We start from the raw sequence: 23,264 nt of genomic DNA, 5'->3' as shown, positions 1-23,264 counted from the left end.
TAAAACATCACATAACTTAAACAGTTTATATACCATAATACATCTAGCAACTAGACAAGCAGCCTAAACCAATTAATCAATAAACATTAAAAAATACTTAGTACTACTTTCTCATCAGATAAGAAGCCTCCAGTTACATTCCACATTCAGACCCTGAGGAAATAGTGTCATATTTCAAAATGAAAATACTTTCTTTATATAACAACTTCTTTTTATACAAATCATCAGAAAATACACCCTTCATGACATATTCTAAGATAGTGGCTTGTAACCCATTTGGATTAGAATTGTGAACCAGCATAAAATGTTTAGCAACAGGGCTATCATCTTTATTATTTATAATATTCCTGACATGCTCCTGCAGTCTAGTTTTAAACTTCCTTTTACTTTCTCCTGTATATACAAGATTACACGGACATTTCAACGCATACATAATACCTTCAGTATTACAGCTATATATATTTTTAACCTCAAATACATGGCTATTTATATACTTGAAAGTTGGAACAATATAATGACATACATTGCAATGACCACAAGAGGTTGTTCCTAGTCTCTGCATGATCCTATAGTGCAGTGTCTCAGTGGGATATTTAAATTTATTATGTACCAAAATATCTTTTAAATTCCTACCTCTACGAAATGAGATACCTAAAGACCGAGACAATATATTTTTTAGGTCCATTGATCTAAACAAAAAATTCCAGTAGTGTTTAACAATATCTATTAAAACATCACTGAAAACACTATATGTAGAGACAAAATAAATTAGTCTTTTCTCTTGATTTCTAACATCTAACTTATACCCCTTACTTCCATACTTATAAGTACCAACTTTATGTTGTTCATTAATAACCTTATCTATAGCTGTTTGAATACTAGCTTCACTATAGCCCCTCAGTCTAAACATCTCACTAGTCACACTAATTTCTTTAAAGAAGTCCATGTCAGTATTACATAGCCGTCTAAGTCTCATGCATTCCCCATAGGCCAAGGAAACCAAAGTATGAACTGGATGACAGCTAGTCCCCATCAAATACTGATTACCATCAGCAAATTTTCTATGCACAGACGTACGTAAAGTATTGCTGTCCTCCAAAATCAGATGTATGTCTAAAAAAGTTGTATCTTTGCCCACCTGTATGCTTTCAAAGGAAAGTCCAAATCTATTATGTTGCATAACTTCTATAAACTGACCAACATAAGATATCCCACCTTTACAAATAAAAACAAGATCATCTATAAAAACGAAAATAACTAACTACATACTTTTTAAAAAAAATCTATATGATATAACCATTCTAACTCATACAAGCCCATCATCAGGTTGGCATAGATGGGGGCAAAAGATGCCCCCATGGCAGTGCCCTTGATTTGTCTGTATAGTTGTTCATTAAACATAAAAAAATTATTATTCAAACAAAATTCCAATAATATAATACGTTACTGGACTATCACCCAAAAAATGTTTTACTGCTTCTAATCCAAACTGACACTGTATGTTAGTATACAAACTAACAACATCAACACTTATAAAAAAACATATCTGCACTCCATTGTATTTTAGATAATTTTTCCAAAAAATCAAAACCATCTCTAATATAACTAGGTAACTAGGTAACTTTATTACATAAGGGAATAAATATTCATGCAAAAATTTCCCAATATTAGATAAAAAATATTTTTGAGCAGATACAATAGACCTACCAGGTGGGTCAACCCCACTTTTATGAATTTGTGGAAGACCGTAAAATAAAGCCAACTCACTGTCATCAGTATTAAACTTTTTATCTTTGTCATTTTGTGAAAAACATTTTAACCTCACTCCCTTAGATATAAGGGTGTCAGAATCATTCATAGCCTTAATATATTCATTTGTATTACTCTTAACATAGGTATTAGTATCATCCAGATGTGTCATACACATTTTATAATATTGAGCAACATTCATCACCACTATCTTACCACCTTTATCAGATGGTTTAATATGTTCATTATTTGCTAATGCCTGTAGTTCCTTCTTATTCAAGTTCTATACCAACTTATGCTTATACTGCATAAATTCACAAAAAGCATTTTCTACAGCAAAATTCAACATTTGAGAAAAACACTTTATATGTTCATGTTGGTATGGATGAATAAAGTCACTTTTGCTCATAATTTTATCAGTTTTTAACAAACTATAGGCATTATAGTCACTTGCATAGTCAAAGCATTCCTCAGGGTCAGATACACAAGAATAAAAACTATTCTCTAAACTATCAGATTCTAACCAACTACCATCACCTTCTTTATACTGGTTTTTGGCAAAAAAATATCTTAAATGTATCTTCCTACACAGTCTAAAAATATCACACTTTAATTCATGTAACCGAGGCAGCACTGTGGGGTATATATTTAAGACCATAATTTAAAACATTCATCTGATCTACAGATAAAGACACACCAGAAATGTTATGAACAATAGAAATTTTCTTACACTCGGATGCAGCAGCTACATGGATTGTTTCACCCACATCTTTATGAACAAAAGACACAGAACTGTCAAGAATATCTTGCACAACATTATTTACAGTCACACTAAAAGAAAATTCCCCTGAGGAATCGAAAAAGAAAATTCCCCTGAGGAATCGTCAGAAAAGATTTCCTCCCATTTATGGTGAGCCCCTCCTGGAATGCAGCTACTACTCGCCATGCTTCTTTCGGGGGGGGGGGGGTCCATGATGGCAAGTACACAGAGCTTGTCATTCAAGATAAGGGAATGTAGGGAAAGCTTTATCCAGCAAGCTGTTGGCTTACAAGTGCAGTATTCAAATAGTCTACAGGTAGAGACTGGGTATATTGCAGAACTTAAAACTACAAAAGTTTTCTGAAAAGCTGGGTATGTTAGCTGTATATTAGTGACCGTAGGTGAGTTCTCCTCAGTCTGCAATTAAAAAAAAAAAAAAAAAAAATCAAGGACTTCTGTTGAAGTATGTTTGGGTAAAAATGAGTACACCCACTGTCTGTATGTTGCGCTCATTCTGAGAAGAGTACACCAGCTTTGACTGTGAAATGGTCACACAAATGTTATGATCATGTTACTGTTTTAACACACACACACACCCCCCCCCCAGCAAGCCAGATCAGTGGTCATTCAGAAGTGATACCCACTTTCTTATATCCTTCTAATGTCTGATTGAGAAGAAAATTAAAAATGTCTGCCACAGTAATATGTTTCAACTGTTGGAAATCATAACACTGATTTCCAAGAAGCAATATAATTTTTCAACAGTGGTTATATAACAACTCTATTGTTTTGTGGACAGCATGCATTCTCACCCCCTTGGTTGTAAGGAATGTGAAAAAAGCAGTAGCCACATCAAGTAATCAATTTCAATTATTTGCTGTTGATAATGTATACACCCCCAAACTTGCCATATCAATAATTATTTAGCGCAAATCATAGAATTGCCCTTTGCTTTCATATAAAGTCTGTTGTCCCATGAAAGCAAGATAGCTACTTTCTGTGTACATATGCACTGTGTAATTGCAAAGAAAAGTAAAAGCCATAGTGGACTCAGTGAGTTTCAAAGATTGTTCATAGACACATTGCCATTATGTTAGCTAGATCATATGACTGTCTTGTATTTTCACATACCCAGCAACCCTCTCTCATCCCATTGTAAGATAGCCACCTTTTATTTACCTGTATGACAGGTTTTGATAACAGTGAAAGAAAGACAATTACAGAATAGTTCTCCTTGTATCCGTAAAACTGTGCACTGATCCCATCCCACCAGGCTGCAGCAGTGGTCACCCTAAATGTCTTTTACTTTTACACATAGAGTGCCCCCTAAGCAGATACAGATGTTCTTCGTGTTTCACTGTTGCAGTCATCACATTTGGGATGTTCTTCGAGTTTCACTGTTGCAGTCATCACATTTGGGTTATCTGCTTGCAGTAGCCCTCAGTCGACCTGATTAACAAAATTTTGGGTCCTGCGTTGGGTGCTGTCCCTTCTTCCATGACGTCAGGTCATCGGGGGTATGAAACATGCAGCTGACGCCGTTACATCAGTCTTTCTTGCCGTGCGGTGCCTGAAGCAGAAGCAGTTTGCAAGTGCCGTTCAGCCGACTTCTGAAATTTTCATTTTTGAGTTTCAGAACCGAAGTCTTAAAGTAAAAGCTAAGTACCCCGTTGGGGATCCTTTTTCTTGCTCTAAACCAATGTCAGTAAAAGTAAATAATTGCATTACTTGTGGAAAGCAAATACATCGTAAAGATTTTCATTTGTACTGTATTCCTTGCCTAGGCCCTGACGACGACGTACCTCGCTGTCGGTTTTGTGCCTTATTTAAACCACAAACTATCCGTCGTCTGTATATTTACACTTCTGAATATTTTGGTGCTTGGTTCAGTTATCCTGATATGTCTTTGGTAAGCCATCTGACTACCGACATTCTGAAAAAACGTAAAGATAAAGACAGAGACAGGCCGTCTAGGTCCAAAGCTGCCAACGATGCTTCTCCTAATACAGTCACCAGTTCGCTGGTACTCAGTGAGGCGCTTTCGCAGCCCCTGATACCTGCTACTTCAGATTCGCAGGCCTCTACGGAGACCCATTCGGAGTCCGGTATGCCACGAGATGCTTCAATTGTGGAAAAAATTACATACACCATTTAACCAGTTTCCATTTTAGAGGAAGTGATGACATAGGAAATGGGCTGGGATTAAATATACGTATTTTATTGGTTTTGGTATGTACTTATTACTATTTAAATGGTGTTATTTTATTTAATTGTTGTTCTGATGAAGTCTAGTCTCACTAGATGAAAGCGCTAAACCTTTTATTAAAAGTGTGGAATTTATTCACGTTTCCAGCGTCTTTGTGATTCCGCTAGTAGCCTTTTGGATTTATTTCGCTTTGGTTTGTAGTGGCTACTTGGACTTTTTTTCTGCCAGTTTCATATATTAAAGTACCAGCAGCATATTATTGGATTGCTTAAACAGAAAATTATGTTGATTCCTGATTGTGCTGAAAATAAGGATTTACAGGATTTACTGCATTCAGCTGAACAAGTTGAAAAACATGCATTGCTATGTGGTTTTGATTCACTTAGAGGCATCTTGCAGGGCTGCTGTAACTGGGTCTGTACTTAAAAGGCATGCTTGGCTTAAGGAGCAATCTTTGCCAGGTCATGTTAAAGCGAAATTACTGGATACTCCCTTAAACCAGGACCGCCTGTTTGGCAACAAGGCAGAAGACGTTCTTAAAAAGATGGAGGAAAAAGCTAAATCTATGCAAACTGTTAAAGATTTTCTACAAGTACAACCTCTAAGGTTTAGTAGGCATTGGCCTTCCAAGAATTGGTCCTTTCCTGCCTCTTCCAAACCTTCTCAGTCCAAACCCAGATCCAGCAGAGCTCCCAGGCTTCAGTCCCAGGGTACGCACAGGACTAAGCAGTGGGGGGCCTCCACTTCCAAATCTGGGAGTAATAAAACTCCCCCCATGATAAACTGCCTCAGTGACTTTTTTTAAAACTTCCAGCACTTCTCAACTGACTGCCGCTTGGGGTGGGGGTGGGGGGGGGATTGCTCTTCATGCAAAGAACTGGGAACTCATTACCTAGGACAAATGGGTTTTAAATATAGTGTCCCAGGGATGCACATTTCACTTCCACACGTTACCAACACCAAGCAGGTTGCCAGATCTACCCCCAAATCAGTGGGCAGAGGCCCAAAAGTAAGTAATTTCTCTCTCAAGCATGGGGGCTATTCATTTGGTACTAGAAAAGGAAAGGGGACAAGGTTTCTACTCGAGAATTTTTCCTGGTACCCAGAAAAGACAATTCATGGCGTCCTATCCTGGATGCTGACTTCACCAGTTGCTCCCTGTGCTAGGCAAACACGTCTGGTTGGCAACACTAGATTTAAAGGAAGCATACCTGCACATCCCAATCAGGGAATCTTGCAGAAGATACCTATGCTTCAAAGCAGGCTACATGCACTATCAGTTCTCTGCACTGCCCTTTGGCTTATCTACTGCGCCCAGGGTATTCACAAAGTGCCTAGCTCTAATCATTGCATTTTGCAGGCAAAGAAATATTCAAATATACCCATACCTGAATGATTGTCTAATTCAGGCAGAAACACAGGACATACTTTTGAGTCATCTGGCCTTTGTACAAAGGGTGCTAACTTGTCTGGGGTACACCATAAACGAAAAGAAATCACACCTGGTACCCTGTCAACAAATTATATTCCTGGGAGCAAGCTTGAATACAACTTCCCAGATGGCTTTTCTCACGCCAGAGAAACAAATTCATTTGACAACCTACTTCAAACAAGTGGCCACAAAAACACTGCTATCTGCAACGCAAATACTACAAGCCTTGGGGTTCATGGCCTCCTGCATTCTTCTAATTCCATATGCAAGACTGCGTATGAGGAAACTACAATGGTATCTAAAAGTCCTATGGTGTCAACATTCTCAGGATCTAGCAGCAATGATTCCTATCATACCTTGCCTACGCCTAGAGTTCCTTTGGTGGGCAGAGGCCTGCCACCAAATCAAGGGACTACCATTCACACTACCACCTGCTGCCCAAACCCTAACAGACGCATCAGACTATGCATGGGGGACTCACCTGGCAGGGAAGTGCATTCAGGGCAAATGGGACCCAAGTGAAATGCACCTGCATATCAATCAAAAAGAAATGTTAGCTGTACAGAATGCTGTGACGGCCTTCAAGGACCACATTCTTCCAGGACATTTAAAGGTAAAGACTGGCAACACCACTTATGTGGTACATAAACAAGCGGTGGGGGGGTACACATTCTTACCCCCTCTGCAGACTAGCCATGGCATTGTGGAGCACAGCCCTGAGCTACCAAGTGCATCTACAAGCTCAGTTCCTGCCAGGAAAACTTAATACACTGGCAGATGAACTAAGCAGAAACCTCATAGACCTACACGAGGGGACTCGAACCAAGGATTTTCAACATGTTGACAAGCAAATGGGGGAGCCCAGATATAGACCTGTTTGCCTCCCCCTAGAACTATCAATTGGACAAATTTTGCACAAGGACTCCCCACAAACAAGCATGGAAATTGGATGCTCTGTCCTTCAGCTGGAAAAACCTATCAGTTTATGCCTTTCCTCCTCTGCCTCTGCTCTCCAAAGTACTACTAAAGATCAAACAAGACAAACCAAGGACGATTTTGATTGCACCAGACTGGCCACGCCAACACTGGTACCCCCTCTTGCGCAGTGCTTCACTGTTGACCCCATGACACCTGCCTCAGACTCCTACCCTGTTGTCTCAGCAGGAGAACCAGATTCTGCGCCCTCAGGTTCAAACACTGAACCTAGCAGCCTGGCTAATTACCTAATCTCTCCTTCACCATCTCTCAGTAAACCAGTGATGATTATTATTTTAGAGGCAAGAAGGCCTAGTACTAGAAAATCTTATGCTGAAAAATGGAAAAGATTCTGTCTCTGGAACCAGTCTCAAGGGATGAGCACAGCAGTGCCCAATTTACCTCAGATTTTACAATACTTAACTGAGATGCTTCACAAGAGCCTGTCTTTCTCCTCCATCAAAATTCACATCTCAGCCATTTCAGCTCATTATAACACAGAACCTCCTCTCTTCTCTCATCCATTGCTCAAGCAGTTCCTCAGAGGGGCCAAGAATTTACGACCACCCAGGAGAACTCCAACTCCAACCTGGGATCTTAACTTTGTATTGGAGAAACTGATTCTTCCTCCTTTCGAGCCAGATGCTACTGCAGTCTTAAAATTCCTTTCTTGGAAAACCGCTTTCCTTTTAGCAATCACTTCAGCAAGAAGAGTGTCTGAATTACAGGCCCTTATGGCATTGGAGCCTTTCATCATCTTTCATGCGGACAGGGTGTCCCTCAGGACCAATCCCTCCTTCATGCCCAAGGTGGTATCCAGTGTGGCCCTTAATCTGTCCATTCATTTGCCAACCTTCTTTCCTAATCCACAGAACAAAGGGGAACGGATACTGCACTCCTTAGATATGCACAGACAACTTAGATTCTACTTGTACAGGACTAAACCTCAAAGGAAATCTGAACAACTGCTGGTGGCATTTGCCTGCAGGGGCAGAGGGGAAGGCTATTTCAAAGCAAACCATCTCCAAATGGATAGGCCACTGCATTCATTTCTGCTTCAAGCACCATGGAAAACCTATCCCACAGGGGATCAGACCCCAATCAACCAGGGCTGCATCTACCTCTACAGCCTTTCTCAGAGGTGTCCCTACCAGGGACATCCTAGAAGCTGCTACCTGGAGTTCTATACATAATTTAACCAAGCATTACCATCTGCCAGTTTTCTCTAAATACAGAGCTAGCTTTGCCACTGCAGTCTTGCAGGGCCTTATAGCTGTTTTTAATGCTGTCTAAATTCCTCCTCCAATCCTTAGCTTTGGGAATCTACCCAAATGTGATGACTGCAACAGTGAAACACGAACATAGTACAGTTGTGTACACTTACCGTAAATGTAGATGTTCGAGTGTATTCACTGTTGCAGTCCTGGTTACCCTCCCTCCAGCCCCCTTACTTCTTTTGACTATACCTCTACTCTCCTTTACTGTGCTCAAAAGCTTTTTGGTGTATTTGCTTTTTGTTGGAGGTATAACCTTGTATGTTTATAGATGTAATTGCTTCCCATTAGGGGGCACCTGACATCTGGGGCATGAAAAACTGATGTTATGGCGTTGGCTGCATGTTTTATACCCCTGACGACCTGACGTCACAGAAGGGACAGCAACCGACGCAGGACCCAAGACTTTGTTAACCAGGCCGACTGAGGGCTACTGCAAGCAGATAACACAAATGTGATGACTGCAACAGTGAATACACTCGAACGTCTACATTTATGGTAAGTGTACACAACTGTACTTTATCCCTGCCAGGGTAACCCTCAGTCTGCTCGAATACCAGAGGCTTAGTATTTCTGCATCGGTTGCTGTCGCTTCAGGACTGACGTCAGATCGTCAGTAGTATATAGTAAGGCAGCCGACACCATTGCATCAGTCTTTCTTGCCGAGGAGCCCGAAGCAGAAGCTGTTCACACGAGTGTCAGTCAGCAACTACCTGAGTTTTGTTTTCCGAATTGAAGTTGAAGTCTTCTAAAGCCAAGTACCTCATTGGGGATCCTTTTTTCTTGCTCTAGCCGATGTCAGAAAAAGTTAATTCTCTCGCCAGTGGAAAGCAAATACCACACCGAGACTTTCATTCTTACTGCATCACTTGCTTAGGCCCAGACCACGACGTCCCCCGCTGTCACTTTTGTGCTTTGTTCAATGCCAGAACTATGTCATCGAGCCCTTATTGTAGCTAGATATTTTCACAGTCCTTGATTTCTGATATGGATTTGGTAAGCCATCTGACATTGTATCTTCTGTAAAAACATAAGGATAAAGACAGAGACAGACCGCACATGTCCAAATCTACCGATGACGCTTCCATTAAGCTAGTAGTCAGTTCTCCGGTCCTCAGTGAGGCACTTTCGCAGCCCCTGTTGCCCGCTTCTGTGGATTCATAGGTCGCTACCGAGACCCTTTCGGAGTCCAGTATGCCTCAAAACTCTTCGACTAAGGATCCTGCGGTTGTCTCTACCTTGGATGGGTCCAGAGCCATTGAGCAGGTACCAGCTTCCGAGGAAGTACTTCGCACTACCGATTCTTGACACAAACCAACTTCTTTCGTGTCTGTTCTTTTGAAAACTACCAGGTTTCTAAGGCCCAGGGTACAACCCACACACAAGAAACAGACGACCCCATCTCAGGCACCTGCTTCCTTGCCTCAGTCTCAGATGTTTAAAAAGGTGGAAGACCTTACAATGTTGATCAGGGGAAGCCAAGCTACCCCTTCCAAAAGAAGAATCTGATGAGTCTGATGCGTCTGAATATGAAGACATACAAACCCCTCTCTGCTTATGAGGATTCTGATGCAGAGGAATCCATTCATTCAGCCCCTCCACCCAAAGAGTTTTCCCTTGGGGAAGCCCTTCATACTTGAAGGGAGCATTTCCATTGGGATTGTCAGAACTACCCTCAGTCTAAAAAGAGACTCAGGGAATTTTTAGATCTTACACAGCACAGACCCCTTGCCATTCCTCCTGTCCTGGATGTTGTTTTCATGGAATCTAGTTTAATTCCTAACACCCTCCCTCCCGCTCCCAGGAAACCTGACAGGTATTACAGGGTCCTTGACTCTCACAAATTTCTTTTCAAAAATCCTACTGCTGACCCTGAGGTTATCTCCCAAAGGCCTAAAGGAGTTAAAGTAACTTCTGCTAAGAATCCCACCCCCTCAGATAGGGATTCCCGAGCTTTAGACAGATGGGGTAAAAAAATATACACCTCTGCTACTCTTGCTATTAGAGCACTAAATTGTCAGTTCCATATGCTAAAATTCCAGCAGCATACCATGGAACTCCTCAAACAAAAAATATCAACTTTTTCTGCTTGTGCAGAAAATAGAGTTGCAAGATTTAATGCATTCTGCAAGTCAAGTAACTAAGCACACCTTACACTGTGGTTTTGATGCACTAGAAGCATCTTGCAGGGCAGCAGTCACCGGTTCTGTCCTTAGAAGGCATGATTGTCTTAGGGAACAGCCCTTGCCAGACCATGTCATATCTAAACTAGTGGATGCACTCTTGCACAAAGGCAACTTATTTGGCACCAAGGCAGAGGAGGTCTTAAAAAGATGGAAGAAAAAGTTAAATCTATGCAGACATTTAAGGATTTCCTGCAGGTCCAGCCACCCAGGTTCAGTAGACATTGCCCCTCCAAACACTGGTCCTTTCATGCCCCCTCCAGGTCAGTTCAGCCCAGACCCTGGGGAAGCAGACCTCACAGACAACAGCCACAGGGAATGCAGAGATCAAAGCAATGGAGTACTTCCACTTCTAAACCAGGGAGTGCAAAGCCACCCCCCCATGGTAAGAACTCACAATCACTCTCCATTTCCACCCCCTCCCTCTGCCCACCTGCACTTGCCCCTGGGAGGAAAATCGCTCCTTCCCCGCAAGCACCTGGGCCACCATTACCAATGACCACTGGGTCCTCAACATAGCATCCCAGGGATACAAATTTACTTTCCACACACTACCAACCCCAAAAGGGTTCCCAGATCTATCTCCAAACCAGTGGGCAGAGGCCAAAAAGCAAGTCCTTTCCCTGCTCTCCATGAGGGCAATAGAACACGTTCCTGCAGAACAGATAGGCCAAGGTTTCTACTCCAGGCTCTTCCTTGTACCCAGAAAAGAGGGCACCTCGATTTATCCATTCTAAACACCTTCCTGGTGATACCTAAATTCAAAATGCTCATCCTTCAGCATCTACTACCTATGCTCTTCAAGGATGCCTGGCTAGCCACCCTAGACCTAAAAGAGGCCTACCTACACATCCCAGTCAGGGAATCATGCAGGAAATATCTGTTTCAGGGCAGGATTTCTGCACTTTCAGTGTTCTCTGTGCTTCCCTTTGGCTTATCTACTGCTCCCAGAGTTTTCACAAAATACCTGGCTCCCGCCATTGCCTTTTGCAGACAAAGGAATATCCAAATTTACCCATACTTGGACGACTGCCTAATTCAGGCAGTCAGGAAAAGCTGCTCAAGCACCTGGCCTTTGTAAAGGACCTACTGACCTCCCTAGGGTACACTATCAACAAAAAGAAATCCAAACTAGTACCCACGCAAAAAATTGTATTCCTGGGAACAAGCCTGGATACAGCATCCCAGATGGCATTCCTTACACCTGAAAAGCAAACAGCCTATTTCTCTCAACTAGCCACCAGACCCCAGTTATCTGCGAGGAAAATCCTGCAAGCTCTGGGGCTCCTGACATCTTGCATTCTAATCACTCCATATGCCAGACTGCATATGAGGAAACTTCAGTGGTACCTAAAAAGCCTTTGGTGTCAACACTGTCAAGACCTGGAAACTCTTACCTTGTTTAAGGAAAGATTTCCTTTGGTGGGCAGCAGCATGCTACCACAAGAACGGACTACCCTTCTCCAGGCTAAGGGAGCCAAGACGGCACAGCCCTCCCTTCCTGTCATCCTGGATTACCTAGCTGACCTACTACACAGTTGATCTATCCTTTTCCTGTTTTAAAATTCATGCCTCTGCTATCTCTGTTCATTTCAGGACTGAGCAACCTCTTGCAACCTCTTTTCTCTCACCCTGTTATCAAACAGTTCCTCAGAGGGGCTAGCAACTTGAGGCCACCCAGAAGACCACCTTACCCCAGCTTGGGACCTGAACTTTGTTTTAGAGAAACTCACTCTGTCCCCCTTTTGAACCAGCAGCTTCAGCAGAATTAAAGTTACTCTCATGGAAGACGGCCTTGCTTCTGGCCATCACTTCAGCAAGAATAGTATCCAAGCTACAAGCACTAATGGCTGTTGAGCCCTTCATCATTTTCCATGCTGACAGGGTCTCCCTCAGGACTAACCCATCCTTCATGCCAAAAGTGGTGTCCATTGTGGCTCTCAACCAATTCATTCATTTGGCCACCCTTTTCTCTAACCCACAAAACAAGGGGGAAAGAATACTGCACTGTCTAGATGTGCACAGACAGCTCAGATTCTATATAGACAGGACTAAATCATTCAGAAAGACTGATCAGTTGTTAGTCAGCTTTGCTGCAGGAGCAGAGGGCAAAGCCATATCCAAACAAACAATTTCCAAATAGCACACTGCATCCATTTCTGCTACAAGCAACATGGGAAACCTCCCCCTATGGGGGTCAGAACTGACTGTACCAGAGCAACCTCCACCTCTACAGCTTTCCTCAGAGGACTCCCCACCAGGGACATCCTGGAGGCTGCAACGTTGAACATCTATTCATACCTCCACCAAGCATTACCATCTGCCTATCGTCTCCAAATCCAGGGCAGGCTTTGCCACTGCAGTCTTGCAGGGCATCCTAGCCAGCTCCCAGTCTTCTTGACTGCCTCCTCATCTTTGGGAATCAACCCAAATGTGATGACTGCAACAGTGAAACATGAACATAGTACAGTTGTGTACACTTACCATTAATGTAGATGTTCGAGTGTATTCACTGTTGCAGTCCTGGTTTCCCTCCCTTCATCCCCCTTTCTCTTTCTCTCTCTCATTACAAGGAACTTTTTGGTATTTACTTTCTACTGGTAGGGTTCTTCCACCATATCCTGGCTCCCACTTGGAGGCTCCTGACAGGGCAAGGAAAACTGATGTAGTGACGTCGGCTGCCTTACTTTATACTACTGACGACCCGATGTCAGTCGTGAAGTGACAGCAACCTACGCAGAAATACTAAGCCTCTGGTATTCGGGCCGACTTCGGCCTACCCTGACAGGGATAACCCAAATGTGATGACTGCAACAGTGAATACACTCGAACATCTACATTTATGGTAAGTGTACACAACTGTACTTTCTGCTAATTACCTGTGATATGTGATCACCAAGAAGTGGTGAGAGGAGAAAGACTGCCACAGCAGCAGACTTGCTGCACTCCAACCCTGCACTGATCACATTAAAAATAAATAGAAGTGCTTTGTGTTTTACCAATGCCCACAGATCTGTTTGGATCCTACCAGTAAGAAAACTTGCATACCTGTAAGAGAAAACTATCCTGTAAAATCTGAGGTCTCCTGTCAATAGAGATTGCAGCAAAAAGGACAGAGATCAGTTGCCAAGAGCAACCAATTGCAGGTGCTTTGACTGTATTATAATAAGGGACTGGTTAGTTATCCATGTCCATTTGATAAATGTTCATGGAGGTAGATGTGAATTTATGCTAAATAGTATGACCCTTCATTTTCACAGTTAATTTCCCTTTGATTTTAATGGGAAGCAGGATGATAATTATTTGGCTTTCACAGTTACTGTACAAGTATAAGCCAAATAATTACCCCCCCCCAAATGTGCTGGTTAGAAGAGAAAATATTTTTTTGTTTTAAAATTGGCTACCAAATTTCTCAAAAGGGGACAAAATGCTGTAAAATGTAGATGTCTTTTCACCTGTGATGTTGCACTTTTACTGTGGTGCAGAGAACTCCGGACCCTTTGCTAAGGGATTAAAGGTGCTGAGCAGCTGTTGCTTGCAGCTAACCAGTCATGAGATCAAAGTAGGAGGCTGTAGATCAAAAGGTCTAATCTTGTGGTATGTGTGTATGTAAAATATTACATTGTATATGTATGTATATCTGTATATAACAAAATGTTGCATTTACCTTTGCAGCCATGGTTGTCACTGAAAAAGGTTTGAGAAGAGTCAGTTCATTATCCAGCTGACACAATACTAGATATTTCTAGCAGGCTGTCTAGAAGGAGAATACCTACCTGCAGATAGTTAAATTTAATGAATTGGATTGGACTCTAGCAGCGAGTGTATTATTCTAACCAAAGGGTAAAAAAGGTCATACACCCTAACCAAGTAATAAAAACTACAAAAAAAAAACAGTTTTTGCCAAATGTTTTGTCTGTGGGACGTTTTAACACCCAAACCAAAGGGTTAAGTGAATTATTTTGCAGTTAACCTAATGTTACAGACATAAGGTTTATTTTTTTAAGGTCTGCTTCAGGGGTCATTTGCACATATTGGCCTCCACTGCAGGAGGTTTAAGGTTATTACAGTTTTTAACTATGCGTAGTATTCAAACACCTACGGTTATGGTGATCATTCTCCCAGAACTTTACTGTATACCTTAATATATAGATGTTTAATTTCCTACACTGTTTCTGAAGATGTTCCCTGAATATTTGTAACTGTGAACTTAATGTACATTTGCTTTTTTGCATCTTTTGTTTATGCTGGCATCTTGTGTGAACATGTTACACACACCTGTGTGCAAGGCTTAGTAATAAATGTGTTAGAAGTCGTGTACAGAGGTTTAAGATCCCTCCATAGAAAATTGTGTGCAGTTATGGAAAGGATACCTTTAAGGACTGTGTGGTGATAGCCTAGTGGAGAGCACTAAAGGTGTTTATTTTCCACCAAAAGCCATAGAAAGTTGAGAGTAGATATTGGAAATTAGCAGCGCATGGGGAGAAGTTAGAGTTGGGGGTGAACACTAAACTCTTGGAAGAGGAGTGTGCTTGTGGTGGTAACAGAAGTATATTAATTAGTTCAGGAGGAGCTTTGGCTTGCTCAGTTTGTGTGAAGTTGGCCAGTTATATTAGAGTAGTAGTATCTTTATCTACTCAGTTTTCGTTCAAAAAAACATTTTTTTAGTTCAGTTATTTTCTTTTTCTGCAGATGATGGTGTGAGTTCTGAAAGAATTGCTCAGATTATGGGTCTTCAAGATCGATGTCAGCATGCAATCCACATTATTAATGACCTTATTATTGCAACTCAGGTAACTATTGTTTGTGAGCAAGGTGGGAAATGAAAAATATGGCATGTCCACTAGAGTTGCAGTTTTACCAGCACATGCTAGAAGTGGAATGTAGTACTTGCACAGTAAATGTTTTTTTTGTATGCTTGGACCTTTAGCTGTTATCCGTTTCACATTTGCTCCAAGAGTCTTGCAGATTGTGGTAGCACACTTATTTTTCCATTGTACGTTTTGCATGTCCCAAGATCTGCATTGTTCTTGTTTTCACAGAGAAAAGTAATGGAGTTAAATGAGTCTGCAATATTGCAAATTGACAGTGTATTTTAGTCGAGTGATCAGAGGGTATAATGGAGTTAGACCTCTGTCATACTGCAAATAGGCAATGTGTTTTTAATGCAGTGGTCAAACACACTAAGCTTTTGCATTCCTTTTTTAATGAGTTAGGATATGTTTTAATGGATCCATTTTGCATTGAATTTGTGATAGTAACAGCCCCAACAGCTGGAGGGGAGAATCAGGAGAATTACAAACTACAAGGACCGTAATATGATTTGACAAGTATATTCTTATTTCTGGCCCAAATGAATTTTTTTTCCCAGTATTAGACTTTTTTGTCCTTTTTCTTCAACATATTTCACTTCTGTGTTTTCTGACAGTCAAACCTTCTCCCATTAGTCTTGAAGCCCATTTCTTCCCCCATTTCTGAGTATCCTCAGCATGGAGATGAGAGGTGATTGGAGCACCTGTCTTTCAGTCAGCCAAGAAGGTGGGTTGTGTCCTCACCATGTCTCAGCAATAAGGGCATTACTGTTAAGGCCCTATCTCCATCCTAATGGCTGATAACATCCTGTTCAATGTGCAGGCATCCTAGACTTTTCCCATGTGTGTGTGTGTGCTTGTACCCACACTCTTGGGGCTACCATCTCCAGCTTAGGATGACCATGCCCACATACTTACTCCTGGCATTTTTACTGCAGTGGAAGTTTCTACCTACATGGTTCCAATAGGTCAACTAAAACCAGCACTCCCTCTGTCTGGGAGGGATGAAGCAACATCAGCTGCCGACTCTCATCCTGTCTTGCTGGGCATTTCATTGGAGCCAGTATGCAAATTCATCTCTTCTGTGTTGTAGTTGTTGCTTTTTTCCCCTCTATCCCTAGATAGAGCTGGGAGCAAAATCTAGCTGATGTTCTTATTGTTTCACTGTTGCAGTCATCACTTTTGGATTGTCTGCTTGCAGTAGCCCTCAGTCAGCCTGATTAACAAAGTCTTGGGTCCTGTGTCGGTTGCTGTCCCTTCTTCCATGACTTCAGGTTGTCAGGGCTATAAAACATGCAGCCGACGCCATTACATCAGACTTTCTTGCCGTGCGGTGCCCGAAGCAGAAGCAGTTCGCAAGTGCCGATCAGCCAACTCCTGAAATTTTCGTTTTCGAGTTTCAGAACCGAAGTCTTCAACTAAAGCTAAGTACCCCGTTGGGGAAACTTTTTCTTGCTCCTTACCAATGTCAGTAAAAGTTAATAATTGCATTACTTGTGGAAAGCAAATACCTCATAAAGGTTTTCATTCGTACTGTATTCCTTGCCTAGGCCCTGAACACAATGTAGCGTGCTGTTGGTTTTGTGCTTTATTTAATCAGCGCACTATCCGTCGTCTGTATATTTTCACCTCAAAATATTTCGGTTCTCGGTTTAATTATCCAGAAATGTCGGTTAGCCATCCGACTACTGATATTCCAAAGAAATGCAAGGATAAAGACAGGCCGCCGAGGTCCAAAACTGCCAACGACGCTTCTCCTAAGCCAATCGCCAGTTCGCCGGTACTCAGTGAGGCGCTTTCGCAGCCCCTGATACCTGCTACTTCTGATTCGCAGGCCTCTACTGAGACCCATTCAGAGTCTGGTATGCCGCGAGCTGCTTCAACTATGGAACCTGCGGATGTCTCTTCCTTGGATGGGTCTGGAGCCGCTGTGCAGGCACCGGCTTCTGAGGGTGTATTCAGGCCTATGGACTTGCATATTAAACTGACACCTCCTTCTTCTTTTAGGCCTAAATCTCGAGCCATGCCGAAAAACTGATGCCCAGGCCTCTGTGCCTAAAAAACAAATGATAAGAATGGCTGAAGATCCTATAACTCTAATAGGAGAAGCTAGCCTCCCCTTTCTAAGAGACCTAGGACTGAAGTTGTTTATGAATACTCTGACCAGGATTCTGAGTTTTCTGATTCTTCTGATGATCTGGATTTGCCCATATCTACTTATGAGGATTCTGATGCAGAGGGCTCTATTCCCTCTGCTTCCCCTCCAGAGGATTTTTCTTTTGGTGAAACCTTACATACTCTAAGGGAGCATTTCCACTGGGAAAGCCAGGATTTTTCCGATTCAAAAAAGAGGCTTAGGGATTTCTTACTCCTGCCTCATCATAGGCCTTTAGCTATTCCTCCAGTACTGGACATTGTTGATGATGCTTTTTCTAGTTTGGCCCCTGATTCCTTGCCTCCTGCTCCCAGAACACCTGACAGATATTACAGGGTTTCTGAGTCACACAAATTCCTTTTTAAAAATCCTATTGTGGATTCAGAGACTATTTCACAGGGACCCAAGGGCATTAAGGCTTCTACTGCTAAAAATGATACCCCTTCTGATAGAGACTCCAGGGCTCTGGATAGATGGGGTAAGAAGGTTTACATGTCTGCACCCTTGGCCATTAGGGCTTTAAACTGCCAATTTCATATGTTAAAGTGTCAGCAACATGTTATTGGATTGCTTAAACAGAAAATTATGTTGATTCCTGACTGTGCGGAAAATAAAGAATTACAGAATTTAATGCATTCTGCTGAACAAGTTTGAAAACATACTTTGCAATGCGGATTTGATTCTTTAGAGGCCTCTTGCAGGGCTGCTGTTACTGCTTCTGTGTTCAGAAGGCATGCTTGGCTTAAGGACCAATCTTTACCTGATCATGCTAAAGCTAAATTGTTGGATGCTCCCTTAAATCAGGACCACCTGTTTGGCAACAAAGCTGAGGAAGTTCTTAAAAAGATGGAAGATAAAGCTAAATCTATGCACACTGTTAAAGATTTCTTACAAGTTCAGCCTCCTAGATTTAGTAGGCATTGGCCCTCTAAGAATTGGTCCTTTCCACCCTCTTCAAGGTCTTCTCAAGCCAAACCCAGATATAGCAGAAACCCCTGGTTTCAGTCCCAGGGGGCGCACAAGACTAAGCAGTGGGGGGTTTCCACACCCAAATCAGGGAGTAGTAAGACTCCACCCTATGGAAATCAGTCTCAATGACTTGCAAAACTTCCAAGCACTTCCCAACTGAATGTTCCTTTAGGCGGAAAGATTGGTCTGCAGGCCAAAAACTGGGAACTCATTACCCAGGACAAATGGGTTTTAAATAGTGTCCCAAGGATACATATTTCACTTCCACACTTTACCAACACCAAGCGGGTGGCCATATCTACCCCCAAATCAGTGGGCAGAGGCCCAAAATCAAATACTTTCTCTCTTAAGTATGGGGGCTATTCATTTGGTACCAGAAGAGGAAAAGGGACAAGGCTTTTATACAGACTTTTCCTGGTACCCAGAAAAGACAATTCATGGCGTCCCCTAAACACCTTTTTGGTGATTCCAAAATTCAAGATGCTGACTCTTCACCAGTTGCTTCCTCTGCTAGGCAAAGATGCCTGGCTGGCAACACTAAAAGGAAGCATACCTGCACATCCCAATCAGGGAATCTTGCAGAAGATACTTAAGCTTCAAAGCAGGATACAAGCACTATCAGTTCTCTGCACTGCCCTTTGGCTTATCTACTGCACCCAGGTTATTCACAAAGTGCCTAGCTCCAGTCATTGCATTTTGCAGGCAAAGAAATATTCAAATATATCCATACCTGGATGATTGTCTAATTCAAGCGGAAAACCAGGACATACTTTTGAATCATCTGGCCTTTCCACAAAGGGTGCTAACTTGTCTAGGGTACACCATAAACGAAAAGAAATCACACCTGGTACCTGTCAACAAATTACATTCCTGGGAGCAAGCTTGAATACAACTTCCCAGATGGCTTTCCTCGCCAGAGAAACAAATTCATTTGACTACCTACTTCAAACAAGTGGCCACAAAAACCCTGCTTATCTACAAGACAGATACTACAAGCCTTAGGGTTCATGGCCTCCTGCATTCTTCTAATTTCATATGCAAGACTGCATATGAGGAAACTACAATGGTATCTAAAAAGCCTATGGTGTCAACATTCTCAGGATCTAGAAGCAATGATTCCTATCATACCTTGCCTACACCTAGAGTTCCTTTGGTGGGCAGAGGCCTGCCACCAAAACAAGGGACTACCTTTCACATTACCCCCTGCCGCCCAAACCCTAACAACAGATGCATCAGACTATGCATGGGGGGGTCACCTGACAGGGAAGTGCATTCAGGGCAAATGGAACCCAAGTCAAATGCACCTGCATATCAGTCAAAAAGAAATGTTAGGTGTACAGAATGCTCTGACAGCCTTCAAGGACCACATTCTTCCAGGACAATTAATGGTAAAGACGGACAACACCACTGTTATGTGGTACATAAACAAGAAGGGGATTACACATTCTTTACCCCCTCTGCAGACTAGTCATGGCATCGTGGAACACAGCCTGGAGCTACCAAGTGCATCTCCAAGCTCAATTCCTGCCAGGAAAACTAAATACACTGGCAGATGAACTAAGCAGAAACCTCATAGACCTACACGAGTGGAAACTGGAACCAAGGATTTTCAACATGTTGACAAGCAAATGGGGGAGCCCAGGTATACACCTGTTTGCCTCCCCACAGAACTATCAATTGGACAAATTTTCCCAAGGACTCCCCACAAACAAGCTTGGAAATTGGATGCTCTGTCCTTCAGTTGGCCTTTCCTCCTCTGCTCTCCAAAGTACTACTAAAGATCAGACGACAAAACAAGGACGATTTTGATTGCACCAGACTGGCCACGCCAACACTGGTGTACCCCCTCTTGCGCAGTGTGTCACTGTTAGACCCACAAGAGTGGAAACGGGAACCAAGGATTTTCAACATGTTGACAAACAAATGGGCGAGCCCAGATTTACACCTGTTTGCCTCTCCCCAGAACTATCAGTTGGACAAATTTTGCACAAGGACTCCCCACAAACAAGCCTGGAAAGTTTATGCCTTCCCCCCTCTGCCTCTGCTCTCCAAAGTACTGCTAAAGATCAAGCAAGACAAACCAAGGATGCTTTTGATTGCACCAGACTGGCCACACCAACACTGGTACCCCCTCTTGCGCAGTGTGTCACTGTTGGCCCCATGACACCTGCCTCAGACTCCTACCCTGTTGTCCCAGCAGGAGAACCAGATTCTGCACCCTCATTTTCAAACACTGAACCCAACAGCCTGGCTAATTACCTAATCTCTCCTTTACCATCCCTCAGTAAACCAGTGGTGGATGTCATCTTAGAGGCAAGGAGGCCTAGTACTAGGAAATCTTAATGCTGAAAAATGGAAAAGATTCTGTGCCTGGAGACAATCTCAAGGGATGAGCGTGGCAGTGCCCAATATACCTCAAATTTTACAATACTTAACTGAGATGCTTCACAAGGGCCCGTCTTTCTCCTCCATCAAAATTCACGCCTCAGCCATTTCAGCTCATTGTAACACAGAACCACCCCTCTTCTCTCATCCACTGCTCAAGCAGTTCCTCAGAGGGGCCAGAAATTTAAGACCACCCAGGAGAACCCCAACTCCAGCCTGGGACCTTAACTTTGTATTGGAGAAACTCACTCTTCCTCCTTTCGAGCCAGCTGCTACTGCAGATTTAAAATTCCTTTCTTGGAAAACAGCTTTCCTTTTAGCAATCACTTCAGCAAGAAGGATATCTGAATTGCAGGCCCTTATGGCAGTGGAGCCTTTCATCATCTTTCATGCGGACAGGGTATCCCTCAGGACCAATCCCTTTTTCATGCCCAAGCTGGTATCCAGTGTGGCCCTTAATCAGTGCATTCATCTGCCCACCTTCTTTCCTAATCCCTAGAACAAAGGGGAATGGATACTGCATTCCTTAGATGTGCACAGACAACTTAGATTCTAATCGAACAGGACTAAACCTCAAAGGAAATCTGAACAACTGCTGGTGGCATTTGCTGCAGGGGCAGAGGAGAAGGCTATTTGAAAGCAAACCATTTCTAAATGGATAGGCCATTGCATTCATTTCTGCTATAAGTACCATGGAAAACCTGTCCCCCAGGGGATCAGACCTCACTCCACCAGGGCTGCATCTATCTCTACAGTCTTTCTCAGAGGCATCCCTACCAGGGACATCCTAGAAGCTGCTACCTGGAGTTATGTACATACTTTCACCAAGCATTATTATTTGCCAGTTTTCTCTAAATCCAGAGCTGGCCTTGCCACTGTAGTCTTGCAGGGTCTTATAGCTGGTCCTAATGCTATTTAAATTCTGCCTCCCAGTCTTAGCTTTGGGAATCTACCCAAATGTAGTGACTGCAGCAGTGAAGCACGAAGAACATAGTACAGTTGTGTACAATTACCATAAATGTAGATGTTCGAGTGTATTCACTGTTGCAGTCCTGGTTACCCTCCCTCCAGCCCCCTAACTACTTTTGGTTATACCTCTGCTTTCCTTTACTATGCTTAAAAGCTTTTTGGTGTATTTGCTTTTTTGTTGGAGGTATATCATTGTACTTTTAAATTTAATTGCTTCTCATTAGGGGGGCATCTGACATCTGGGGCAAGAAAAACTGATGTATTGGCTTTGGCTGCATGTTTTATACCCCTGACATCATGGAAGAAGGGACAGCAACCAACGCAGGACCCAAGACTTTGTTAATCAGGCCGACTGAGGGCTACCTGCAAGCAGATAACCCAAATGTAATGCCTGCAACAGTAAATACACTGGAACATCTACATTTATGGAAGTGTACACAACTGTACTTTCCTGCAAGCCCCGGGATACATGGCATTTTGCATCCTTCTAATTCCTCTGGCCAGGCTTCACATTAGAAAACGTAAGTGGTATCTAAAGAACCTCTGGTGTCAGCACACTCAGCTTCTAGAGACCTCTCTACCTCTGATCCCATGTATAAGGGCCGAGTTTTTCTGGTAAGCAGAGGCCTGTACCAAGATCAAGGGTCATGTTCATCGTGTTACACTGCTGCAGTCATTATACTTGGGTTATCCTGCCATCAGGCGGTTCCCCAGTCGGCCTGAGTTCCAAAGTCTTGGTACGGCGTCGGTTGCTGTCGCCTCCTCCCTGACGTCAGTGCGAAAGGGGTATACAAGATGCAGCCGCCGCCATTTTCTTCAGTCTTTCTTGCCGCACAGTGCCCGAAGCAAAAGCAGTTCGCTAGTGCCGGTCGGCCGACTCCTAAGATTTTCATTCCGAATCCAGAACCGAAGTCTTCTACAAAGCTAAGTACCCCGTTGGGAAAACTTTTTCTTGCCTCAGACCGATGTCAGTAAAAGAAAGTCTTGGTCCGGCGTCGGTTGCTGTCGCCTCCTCCCTGACGTCAGTGCGACAGGGCTATATAAGATGCAGCCGACATCATTTTCTTCAGTTTTTCTTGCCCCAGATATCAGGTGCCCCCAAATAGGTGGGCAATTCAAATTGCTAATAAAACATACATAAGAAAAGCAAACAACAACTTTCAGTTACCAGCAAATACTCCCCGTAGGTAGTAAAGGGTAGAAGACATAGATACGTACCAGCAAGTAAGAGGGGAAGGAGGGAGGGTAACCTGGACTGCAGCAGTGTATACACTCGAACATCTACATTTATGGTAGGTACAAAACTGTATTGTGTTCATCGTGTTACACTGCTGCAGTCATTACACTTGGGTAGAATCCCAAAGCTGAGGTAGGGTGGCTATAATGCCGTGCAGCA

General features: G+C 42.8%; 1 protein-coding gene across 1 annotated transcript in view; it reads left to right on the top strand.

Moving 5' to 3' along the window:
- Positions 1 to 23,264, top strand: part of FUBP3 (far upstream element binding protein 3) — a 1,726,332-nt gene that overhangs the window by 1,000,797 nt on the left and 702,271 nt on the right. Inside the window, exon 11 of the mRNA XM_044058146.1 lies at positions 15,272 to 15,372. Coding sequence (XP_043914081.1) covers positions 15,272 to 15,372 — 101 coding nt within the window. The remainder of the gene's footprint in view (positions 1 to 15,271; positions 15,373 to 23,264) is intronic.

The sequence above is a fragment of the Protopterus annectens genome, chromosome 16.part0 (genome assembly GCF_019279795.1).
Source record: "Protopterus annectens isolate FY-2018-M chromosome 16.part0, PAN1.0, whole genome shotgun sequence".
Classification (NCBI taxonomy): Eukaryota; Metazoa; Chordata; order Ceratodontiformes; family Protopteridae; genus Protopterus; species Protopterus annectens.
This window is presented reverse-complemented; position numbering and strand designations above follow the sequence as displayed.